The following is an 11,281-nucleotide window of genomic DNA, read 5'->3' as shown; positions in this document are numbered from 1 at the left end:
TTTTGTCAATTGTGCATTAAATATGGCCTAGTATTTTAGAAAATTGATTTGGTCCAATTTTGCAACAAATATATGGTAGTTCCTTCACAAAAAAACTCATTTCGGTCACTCGGAAAATGGAAAATGTATTTTCCGTGCAAAGAAAATGAAAACTCCCTTAGGCAACATTGTTTGGAATTCCAAGATGCACCCTTGTGCACAATATGAGATCATTTGAACAAACTATGCCAAGAATGTGGCCATAAGATTGATCATTTGGCTTGAAAGCCATGAATCTTCACGCATGATAGCTCATTTCTGAGAACACTTTTTAAAAATAATTGCCATATTACAAGTTTATTATTTTTCCTAGAAACATGGTCACATATAATGACACAATGCGAAGGTTTTCCATTTTTTGATTTTTTTTAAATTTTTTATGCCCGTTTCAAAATGCGGTCAAAACAGCGGGCTTGACCGTTCCTAGCTAGTGGTTGAATCTTGGATTTTTTTGGTGTTTCTCTGATTAAATAGATACTTATGTACCTAGAAATGATTTTTGGAAAAAAAATAAAGAGCAAACTACGAGGTAGCTACAGTTCAAATTTGACCCGCTTCGAGCTGAATCGGCGGGAATTTGTCTTTTTCACGAGAGGTGGATCAAAACTTTTTACACCCAACCATTTGGTCAATTGTGCATTAAATATGTCCTAGTATTTTAGAAAATTGATTTGGTACAATTTTGCAACAAATATATGGTAGTTCCTTCATGAAAAAACCTCATTTCAGGCACTCGAAAAAATGATTAAAAATAGATAGAAAATAAGAAATGCATAGAAAATGGTGCTCATCCATAAAATGTGGTATAACTTGAGTGAAAATTTGTGTGATGCCTTTTTGCAAAATAGTTTTGATAGCTACTTCACAAAATCCCTCTATTTTTAGTATTTGAAAACTATTTTAGATAACTGATTTTCTGAACCAATCAAACTCTTCCCACGGATCGATGACATGGCGCCCATCCAGCCATCCATCCATACATATCTCCACATCCGTCCATCCATCTATCTACAGAAAAAAAGGAGATACCCCCTCCCCCCTCCCCCCGCAGCCCAAACCCTAGATCAGATCCCCATCGCACCCCTCCTCCCTGCTCCCAATGTCCCCGCCGCCGCCGCCACCTCCTCCCCGTACCCGCCCCCTCCCGATCCAGTCCTCTCCCACCCACCGCCGACCTCGCCGTCCTCCTCACCCACCACCGCCGACCTCGTCTCTCCCTCCCCTCTCCGCATCTCCCGGCCACCTCTACGCCCGAGGAGATGGAGCGAGCGCCCGAGTGCGCCCATCCTCGCAGCCTCCTCCCACGATTCCCCGCGCCCGAGCCCCACGAGAGGAGCTCCTCCTGTGTTTTTGCACGCCGCCGCCGGCGACCACTAGCCACAGCTTGCCGGAGCCAGCAGACGAGTACCACCCTTCTTCTCTGTTCTCTTCTTCCCGTGCTCTCTTTCTTCCTCCTTTCTCTCTCTCTCACATCTCGATTTCTCTCTCTGTCTCAAACAGTGCACTTCGCCGCCATGGACGCTCGCGTCCCCGACCTTGCAGCGCGCCACCCCGATGCAAAGTCCCTCCTTGCCGTTCTGGCGCCGCTGAGCCGAAGCCTCGCCCAAGTCCAAGCGCCGCCGACGTTTGCCTCCTCGCCATGGCCTCCCCTGCTTCGTCTGCTTTGCGGACAGAGCTCCGTCTCCGTCAACGTGTCCTCCCGCCGTCTCTGTTCGCTGTCGGGCTCAATCGACTCCAGCAGCACCCCCACGGTGTCGCTCCGCTCGGCACCCGAGGTATATCCCGGCTCCATCGATTTTAGGTCCGTGCTTGTTCCCGCGAGTTAAGATCGATCTTGAAATTCTTCTATCCAGCGTCTCTCCAGCTTGCAGTAGCAGCTCTCTTCTCCAGTGCGCCCACCAGCCAGGCCGTTCGCCTCCAGCTCTCCGCTCTGGCTCTGTATTGCGTTGTTCATTCAATCAGGGATCTATTCCAAGGTCTCGGGTCCGCCCTCTCCATGGAGAAAGGGGATATCTATTCATTTTGCTTAAGTGATTAATCAGTGAGCGTGCGTGCTGAATATGTTCTCCACTGTCAAGGATTTATTTATTGTCTTGTTAACTTCTAGCTACCTGCTGCTTGCGTTGCATTGCATTGCATTGTGTGTCAAGTGATTAATCAGCGTGCGTGCTGAATATGTTCTTCACTGTCTAGGATTTCTGCTGTGTTTTTTTACTTGTAATAAATACTGTTAAAGTAGCCAGCCACTAGGATCTGAAGCGCTCAAGACCTGTGACAGTTTTGCTTGATTTTCCTCTTCATACTAGCTAGTTTCTGAAAGGATCTTGATTCAAATACATTACAATCTGCTCATTTTTTTTATCCCCAAGCAGAGGCTCTAGTAATGAAATTGCTCTAGTAATGTAATAGGCGTGGGACTGTTCTGCAAACTAGCATGTGTAGTGCAACACATTATTCAGTCACCACTTCTTTCCTGCACATTAGTAGGGTAGCTGCATTATCTGTCTATTTCTCTTTCCTTTATGTAAATAGTTGACATGATGCCATATTGCAGTATTGCAAGTTAGGAGAAACAAGTTTCAAAAATTGATTTCTCCACCTGCTGCTTCCATTCTTATTAATCAGTGTGCCAATAATAGCATCTGTTTTGAGGCGACTCCATCCCGTTCGTGATAGTAATTTGTTTAAAACCGCAAGGCAGCTTTGCTTTCTGCAGTATCTCCTGCCTTGTTTTGTTCTGTCGACTGAGGCCTGAGGCAGAGCAAAGGCTTGCCGATTATTGCTTACAACGCCAAGTTGCAATTAGCTGGGATGTGTAGTGTGGCTAGCTTGTGTTGATTGGTTTTGAGATATAATTGGAAACTGATTGTGTGTCAGTACAACAAACGTGATGATTTTTTTGAATAGCAAAGATGCTGATGGAAGTGTCCTTCCATTTGTGATTCTAATTTGCACTTCTCGGTCAGAGGCATCTCCAGTACGTGACACACTTTGGATGTGCAAACGAATATGTGCGTGTTTCACATATTACGTGAGAAATTTTTGTTAGTTCTCGGCCATTATAATTTGGATCCACAGCTTGTTTGCCTCGCTTTGCTAGGCTGTTTGGGAACGTATGTCATATATAGGCGTAGTTTTCTTTTTTTTTTACAGGTCCATGGCCGTGTAGGAATTGGACTCAACTCATTGCTTTGCATGGCAGTCTAGAAATCATATGGGGTATGGAGACATCAATACATGGTTACTTTTTAATAATATAATAGATTAGCTGTAAATGTGCCCCCCTTACCGAAGAAGATAAGAATCCATATGTGTTATGCAAAATTAACTTTGTCATCTTGTAAGCGCTCTAGGCAGTGTCTAGAGGGTGAAAAATATGAGAACAAAAAAGAATTACTGGATTAATTTACAACATCCATCCTTTACTTCGTTCATGTCATTGTTGTTTACCCCTGGGAGTATTTTTAACTTGAAAATCTCTGGTGAACTGCCATTTAGAGTACATTTGCTTGCTCTGTTAATTTTTTTGGGTTACTCCATCTTGCTCTGTTAAGTGAAATTAGATATGTGGAGTAGCAGCAGTAAGCTAGACCCTCCATCATGCTCTGTACATAGTCAAAGCTACTCCAAGTTAGCAGTAGTACTGTTAACTTCTCAATTTGCTTGGATTACATTTAAATTGTAGTACTCTAGTACTCCAGTAATTTTGCTTAAGAGTATTTAACAAGATTGAACTGTATTTGTGCGGAGTAATTTTTCTTGGAGTATTTAACGAGATTGAACAAGATTTAACTTTTCAACATTTAACAGTACTTTTCAGTAAGTGTTCTAAACATGCTTCTGAATATTTGCAGATTCTGAACATGCAAGCAAATATGCAGGAGTAAACAAGTTCTTGCAGTAGATATTGTAAGTATTTGTTCTGAACATGGTACTGTCACCGAAGATATTGCAAGTGGTCTGACAAGATTTTCTCAATTTGCAAGTTTAGTTACTTTTCCAGTTAATTAATTGGACATCTTGGAGTAGTTAGAAAATCATGAATTATTTGCAGAAATTCGTAGAAGTATTGTACTCCAGTGTGCATTACTTACATAAACTTGCTTGCAAGCTTATTTTCTGACTTTCATATTCTGAAACTGAAAAGCTTAGTTAAATTCTATTAAGTTTTAGTAATATTCAGTGGGGTGGAGTGTTTACTGTAAATTTTGAACATCACAGTAATTTCCCTTGCTGTTAACTGCTGTAGCATTAGGAGTAGTTTTACTGCAGTACTGCTTGAACTACTCCAAGCATTAGGAGTACTGTAAAGCGAGTAAATGGAGGGCGAGGAATTTTTACTGCAATGTAGGATTGCACAGGGAGTTGTTAGTAGTAGATGTTGATGATCATAGTCAGGAGATGGAGGGTGACACACAACCATGGAGAGGAGCAGCAGCTCAAGGTCCTTTCTCCTCCACGCCACCTCTGCCCCTCTCTCGTTTTGATTTGATATGTTGGGTTCCAAGATTAGAAATATTTTTTGTTTCCATCTTTATCCATGTTCTATCATTAACTCTGAGAAAATGTTATGTTTTTGCTGATTAGTGGCAGTACATCTTTGCTTTACTATTCCTAGCAGCTGCAGTTCATCTACCATAAACATGTTGTGTACATTCTGAACCCCCAAACATGACACAAGTGATATGTATATGCAGCAGGGAATCGTCAACGTGTACAGTTTGTTTACTGGAATGTAACTTGTACAATTTTTACTTGAATATGTTCAGTTATGAAGTCGTGTAGTTGTTTTTTCTCATCAGTTCTAAATTGCAGTACTTTACTGAATTGTTGATGATGCTGAATGAATCTAGCTTGTTGGGTTCAGTCTCTTGTTTAGATGGAATAGCACCCCATCACCTGTTGTTGTTGTTATTCACCCTATCCTTGCTGTTCTATTTTCTTCTTGGCAGATATTTTGAGTAAATTCAAGACGAAAGATGTTCAAAGAAGCTCCAAGACATTCTTATATAGCAAGTTATGTAATAATAGCTGGGTTATCTGGGAATTTAATGTATCTTCTCTCTGTTTGTGAATGAAATAGTAATTATGTATGTGAATTAATGTATCTTCTCTCTGTTTGTGAATTTCATGTATGTTTCAGAATTACAATTTCTGTTTCACATGAACTAGTAATTATGTATGTGATTTGAAAATGTGTGCAATGGAAACATGACTCGTGCGTCCCACTTATCAAAATAATTTGAGCACATTTGAAATTTCTGACGTGTGGGACCAGTGTATGATATTATGATATTTGGGACAAATGTAAAACTGTGGAAAATAAAATGGCAAAAAATAAAAGATCATACGCTGTAAAAGGCCGCATCTAGAAATAAAAAGGCCGAATTGCTGGGCCAGCCCATGTAGCTAGCAAAAATTAATAGGAAAAATAAATATTATAAAGGCCGAATTAATGGGCTCGGCCCATATAAACACCGAATTGGATCAGGCTGATTCTTGTGCCACATCAGATTGCCACGTCGGATGCCTACGTGGCCTGGGGAGGCTGCTAATGACCAAAACAAAACAGTAGGCATATTTTAGTCGTAAACGTCTACGACCTTCTCACAGAGAAGGTCGTTAATTTCAGTTTACGACTGCCATCTTTTAACCATCTGTTTTTGTCACAAAAAGGTCACAAATGGAAAATAATGACCATTCAGTGACCAATAGTCAAGGTCACAAGTTGACATATTTCTTGTAGTGAGCCTGGCGACCAAGTGCGCAAGAGCTGAGGGGGGGCGCCTCTCCCTCCTCGAGCTCCTGGCTGCGGACCCGGAGGAGAAGAAAGTCAAGGCCAAGGACGTGAAGCGCAAAGGGAGCAGCCGTGCTCGCGGCGGAGCCAGACACCAAGCGCGGCAGAGACCAGCCCGAGTCATCCAAGAGCAGCCGACCGTTCTGCGCCTTCCATAACCTGCATAGCCACAACACCAACGACTGTCAAAGAGCACAGAGCCATTCGAGAAGGACGCTTCGGTCGACGCCCCGAGCGCATCAATCGGGGCTACGGCCGAGGAGGAGGACGTGGCGGCGGACGCTGGGATGACCGTGGCCCGCGGCAGGAGTGGCGCCACCGGCCTTGTGAGGACCGCTGGCAGGATCAGCCTCGCGAGGGCGCCTGGAGGGATCATCCTCGTGAGGATTGTCCTCAGGGCAACGCCGGTCTTCCTCCACTACCTCCACCACCAAGAAGGAATGACGACCACCATCAAGACGAGGGGGCTGGGGGCTTCCAGGAGCCGCGTGCTATCGCCTGCATCTTAGGCGGAGCTCAAGCCCCAGCCTCGCAGCGTATCTTCAAACATTTTGCTCGCGAAGTGAATGCAGTCCTCCCCAAGCTCGAGGCCACGCGCCCGCTCAAATGGTCCAAGTGCGCCATCACATTCAGCTCGGCAGATCAGCTCAAGTGCGCGGCTACCGCTGGCGCCCTCCCGATGCTTTGTTCACCAGTCATCAACGACGTGCAAGTCACCAAGACCCTCATCGATGGCGGCGCGGGGCACAACATCCTATCTGTCGACACGTTCGACAACCTCCAAGTGCCGTATGACCAGCTTCAGCTCACCAAGCCTTTCTCAGGAGTGTCCGACGGCTCCACTACCCCGACCGGGCAGGTTCGCCTTCCCGTCACCTTCGGAGAACGCAACAACTACCGCACCGAGCTCGTCGACTTCGACGTCACGCACATCCGTCTACCGTACAATGCCATCCTCGGGTATCCAGCCCTGGCCAAGTTCATGGCTGTGACACACCACGGTTACAATGTCCTCAAGATGCCAGGAAGCGGCGGAATCATCACAGTCCCGTGCGAATTAAGAGACGCGGTGTGCTCCCTCGAGCGTGCCTTCCAAGCTGCAACAATCGACGACCCCGACAGCAAGGGCGAGTGCCCTCCCGAGGCTACCCCCAAGAAGAAGAAGCATCTACGCCGTGCATGACCTCAGGAGGGTGGCGTCGTGAGTGGTGCCTCGTCAGGATCAGCGCCTGCACCTGGGGCGCCTCCCTTCATCGCATAGGAAAGCGCGCCCGGCGCCCTTCTCAGGCAGGGCTCGAGGGCTCTCTTCTGGAGGGCCTCAGACCTTGCCAACATCACGAGGGAGGCGCTCGGGCACCACTTGGAGGCATGCTTCATGGCACGTTCCCCTCAGGAGAACACAGGCCGAGGAGCGCCCACCGCTCAGGAGTTCATCACCAAGACCACTCAGGAGCTACAAGACGCAAGGGCCATGCGCGGCGACCGCCGCTCACCAGGCGCAGCTCCCCATCCAGGCGAGGATGTCGGGCTACGCGTCTGCATCGACGTCCTAGGGCTCAACAAGGCCGCGTCTCAGGAGCCTGCTACCTCTTGAGCACTGCGTTGGTTTTCCCTTGAAGAGGAAAGGGTGATGCAACAAAGTAGCGTAAGTATTTCCCTCAGTTTTTGAGAACCAATGTATCAATTCAGTAGGAGGCTACGCGCGAGTCCCTCGCACCTACACAAAACAAATAAATCCTCGCAACCAACGCGATAAGGGGTTGTCAATCCCTTCACAGTCACTTACGAGAGTGAGATCTGATAGATATGATAGGATAATATTTTTGGTATTTTTGTGATAAAGATGCAAAGTAAAATAAAAGCAAAGTAAAAAAGCAAATGAAATAACTAAGTGTTGGCAGATTAATATGATGAAGATAGACCCGGGGGCCATAGGTTTCACTAGTGGCTTCTCTCAAGAGCATAAGTATTTTACGATGGGTGAACGAATTACTGTTGAGCAATTGACAGAATTGAGCATAGTTATGAGAATATCTAGGTATGATCATGTATATAGGCATCACGTCCGAGACAAGTAGACCGACTCCTGCCTGCATCTACTACTATTACTCCACTCATCGACCGCTATCCAGCATGCATCTAGAGTATCAAGTTCATGAAAACAGAGTAACGCCTTAAGCAAGATGACATGATGTAGAGGGATAAATTCATGCAATATGATAAAAAACCCCATCTTGTTATCCTCGATGGCAACAATACAATACGTGCCTTGCTGCCCCTACTGTCACAGGGAAAGGACACCACAAGATTGAACCCAAAGCTAAGCACTTCTCCCATTGCAAGAAAGATCAATCTAGTAGGCCAAACCAAACTGATAATTCGAAGAGACTTGCAAAGATAACCAATTATACATAAAAGAATTCAGAGAAGATTCAAATATTGTTCATAGATAAACTTGATCATAAACCCACAATTCATCGGTCTCAACAAACACACCGCAAAAGAAGATTACATCGAATAGATCTCCACGAGAGAGGGGGAGAACATTGTATTGAGATCCAAAAAGAGAGAAGAAGCCATCTAGCTACTAACTATGGACCCGAAGGTCTGAGGTAAACTTCTCGCACTTCATCGGAGAGGCTATGGTGTTGATGTAGAAGCCTTCCGTGATGGATGCCCCCTCCGGCGGAGCTCCGGAACAGGCCCCAAGATGGGATCTCATAGGTACAGAAGGTTGCGGCAGTGGAATTAGGTTTTTGGCTCCGTATCTGGTCGTTTGGGGGTACGTAGGTATATATAGGAGGAAGGAGTACGTCGGTGGAGCAACAGGGGGCCCACGAGGGTGGAGGGCGTGCCCTGGGGGGTAGGCGCGCCCCCTACCTCGTGGCCTCCTCTTTTGTTTCTTGACGTAGGGTCCAAGTCTCCTGGATCATATTCTTCCTAAAAATCACGTTCCCGAAGGTTTCATTCCGTTTGGACTCTGTTTGATATTCCTTTTCTGCGAAACTCTGAAATAGGCAAAAAACAACAATTCTGGGCTGGGCCTCCGGTTAATAGGTTAGTACCAAAAATAATATAAAAGTGAATAATAAAGCCCAATAATGTCCAAAACAGTAGATAATATAGCATGGAGCAATCAAAAATTATAGATACATTGGAGACGTATCAAGCATCCCGAAGCTTAATTCCTGCTCGTCCTCGAGTAGGTAAGTGATAAAAACAGAATTTTTGATGCGGAGTGCTGCTTGGCATAATTTCAATGTAATTCTTCTTAATTGTGGTTTGAATATTCAGATCCGAAAGATTCAAGACAAAAGTTTAATATTGACATAAAAATAATAATACTTCAAGCATACTAACAAAGCAATCATGTCTTCTCAAAATAACATGGCCAAAGAAAGTTATCCCCACAAAATCATATAGTCTGGCTATGCTCTATCTTCACCACACAAATTATTTAAATCATGCACAACCCCGATGACAAGCCAAGCAATTGTTTCATACTTTTGACGTTCTCAAAAATTTTCAATCTTCACGCAATACATGAGCGTGAGCCATGGATATAGCACTATATGTGGAATAGAATGGTGGTTGTGGAGAAGACAAAAAAGGGAGAAGATAGTGTCACATCAACTAGGCGTATCAACGGGCTATGGAGATGCCCATAAATAGATATCAATGTGAGTGAGTAGGGATTGCCATGCAACGGATGCACTAGAGCTATAAGTATATGAAAGCTCAACAAAAGAAACTAAGTGGGTGTGCATCCAACACGCTTGCTCACGAAGACCTAGGGCATTTTGAGGAAGCCCATCATTGGAATATACAAACCAAGTTATATAATGAAAAATTCCCACTAGTATATGAAAGTGACTAAATGAGAGACTCTCTATCATGAAGATCATGGTGCTACTTTGAAGCACAAGTGTGGTAAAAGGATAGTAACATTGTCCCTTCTCTCTTTTTCTCTCATTTTTTTTATTTGGGCCTTTTCTCTTTTTTTATGCCCTCTTTTTTTTCGTCCGGAGTCTCATCCCGACTTTTGGGGGAATCATAGTCTCCATCATCCTTTTCCTCACTTGGGACAATGCTCTAAAAATGAAGATCATCACACTTTTATTTTCTTACAACTCAACAATTACAACTTACTTAGAACAAAATATGACTCTATATGAATGCCTCCGGCGGTGTACCGGGATATGCAATGAATCAAGAGTGACATGTATGAAAGAATTATGAACGATGGCTTTGCCACAAATACGATGTCAACTACATGATCATGCAAAGCAATATGACAATGATGGAGCGTGTCATAATAAATGGAACGGTGGAAAGTTGCATGGCAATATATCTCGGAATGGCTATGGAAATGCCATGATAGGTAGGTATGGTGGCTGTTTTGAGGAAGGTATATGGTGGGTTTATGATACCGGCGAAAAGTGCGCGGTATTAGAGAGGCTAGCAATGGTGGAAGGAAGAAGGGTGCGTATAATCCATGGACTTAACATTAGTCATAAAGAACTCATATACTTATTGCAAAAATCTACAAGTTATCAAAGCAAAGTATTACACGCATGCTCCTAGGGGGATAGATTGGTAGGAAAAGACCATCGCTCGTCCCCGACCTGTAACATCCCAAATTTTCAATTTGGTATGTTATACATAGATCATCATTTCATATCATATTTTATTGCATTTTGACAAATCCTCGATAAACCCTAAGCAACTCAAGGGCCCTCGGAGAGAGTTGGGGATTTTCTCGAATTTTCATATTTGATTTTCATCAAATAATAAAACGAGGATTTTGGTTTTAATTATTTTCTCTCCGGAAAAATATTTCATTTTTAAAAATAAAAACGAGAGGAGAAAATATGACTTCTCCAAAATAATTGAAATACTGGAGAAAAGGAGTTAAAAATCATTTATTGGAATTTATTCGGATTTTATTTGCAATTTTAAATTGCATTAAAAATATTGCATGTTCTCAAAAATTTATTTTGTGTTAAAAAAATGTTCACCCTATTCTAGATTTTCTAACTAGACGGGGAAAATTTGTTTTATCTTTTTTGGACTTTTATTTATTTTTCTATGAATTATTTTCTGCGGAACATATTTAAAAAAAAAACTGCGCGCCGCCCGCTGGGCCGAGCCCAGCCGAGCCGCAGGCCGGCCCACCCCGCGCCCGTCTCCTCCCTGGAGACCGAGGGGAGCACGACGCCGCCGTCGAGTCCCGCCGCCGCACGCCTCCCCGGCCGCCCCCTCCCCCAAGCCACCGCCCCCTCCCCCTCCTATATATATAGCCCCCTCCTCTCACCTCACCTCGCCCGCCGCCGCCCGCACCCGCCTCGCTCGCCGCCGCCGGAGCCGAAGCCCGAGCCGCCGCCGCTCGCCGCCCCTCGCCGCCCCGCCGCACCCCGCCGCCCTCGCCGGAGCAGCCGAGCCCCG

The 11,281-nt window shown here is 44.7% G+C and overlaps 1 protein-coding gene across 5 annotated transcripts; it reads left to right on the top strand.

The window, feature by feature from the left end:
- Positions 1–1,109: 1,109 nt before the first annotated feature.
- On the top strand, positions 1,110–5,165 carry LOC123170100 (formin-like protein 7). Of its 5 annotated transcripts, XM_044587944.1 has the most exons (5): positions 1,110–1,443; positions 1,540–1,814; positions 1,893–2,015; positions 3,894–3,948; positions 4,992–5,165. In XM_044587944.1, exons 1-4 carry the CDS (start codon positions 1,139–1,141, stop codon positions 3,941–3,943), a joined length of 753 nt encoding a protein of 250 aa, XP_044443879.1. In that variant the 5' UTR covers positions 1,110–1,138; the 3' UTR covers positions 3,944–3,948; positions 4,992–5,165. The 5 variants fall into 5 exon arrangements, 4 of the variants coding, with proteins under 4 accessions (XP_044443879.1, XP_044443882.1, XP_044443880.1 ...); XM_044587947.1 differs by lacking the exon at positions 1,893–2,015; XM_044587945.1 differs by lacking the exon at positions 4,992–5,165 and having other exon boundaries at positions 1,904–2,015; positions 3,894–4,985.
- Positions 5,166–11,281: the final 6,116 nt, after the last annotated feature.

The sequence above is a fragment of the Triticum aestivum genome, chromosome 7D (assembly GCF_018294505.1).
Source record: "Triticum aestivum cultivar Chinese Spring chromosome 7D, IWGSC CS RefSeq v2.1, whole genome shotgun sequence".
Classification (NCBI taxonomy): domain Eukaryota; kingdom Viridiplantae; phylum Streptophyta; class Magnoliopsida; order Poales; family Poaceae; genus Triticum; species Triticum aestivum.
Note: the sequence above shows the minus strand (reverse complement) of the source record. Positions and strands in the feature narration are given on the sequence as shown.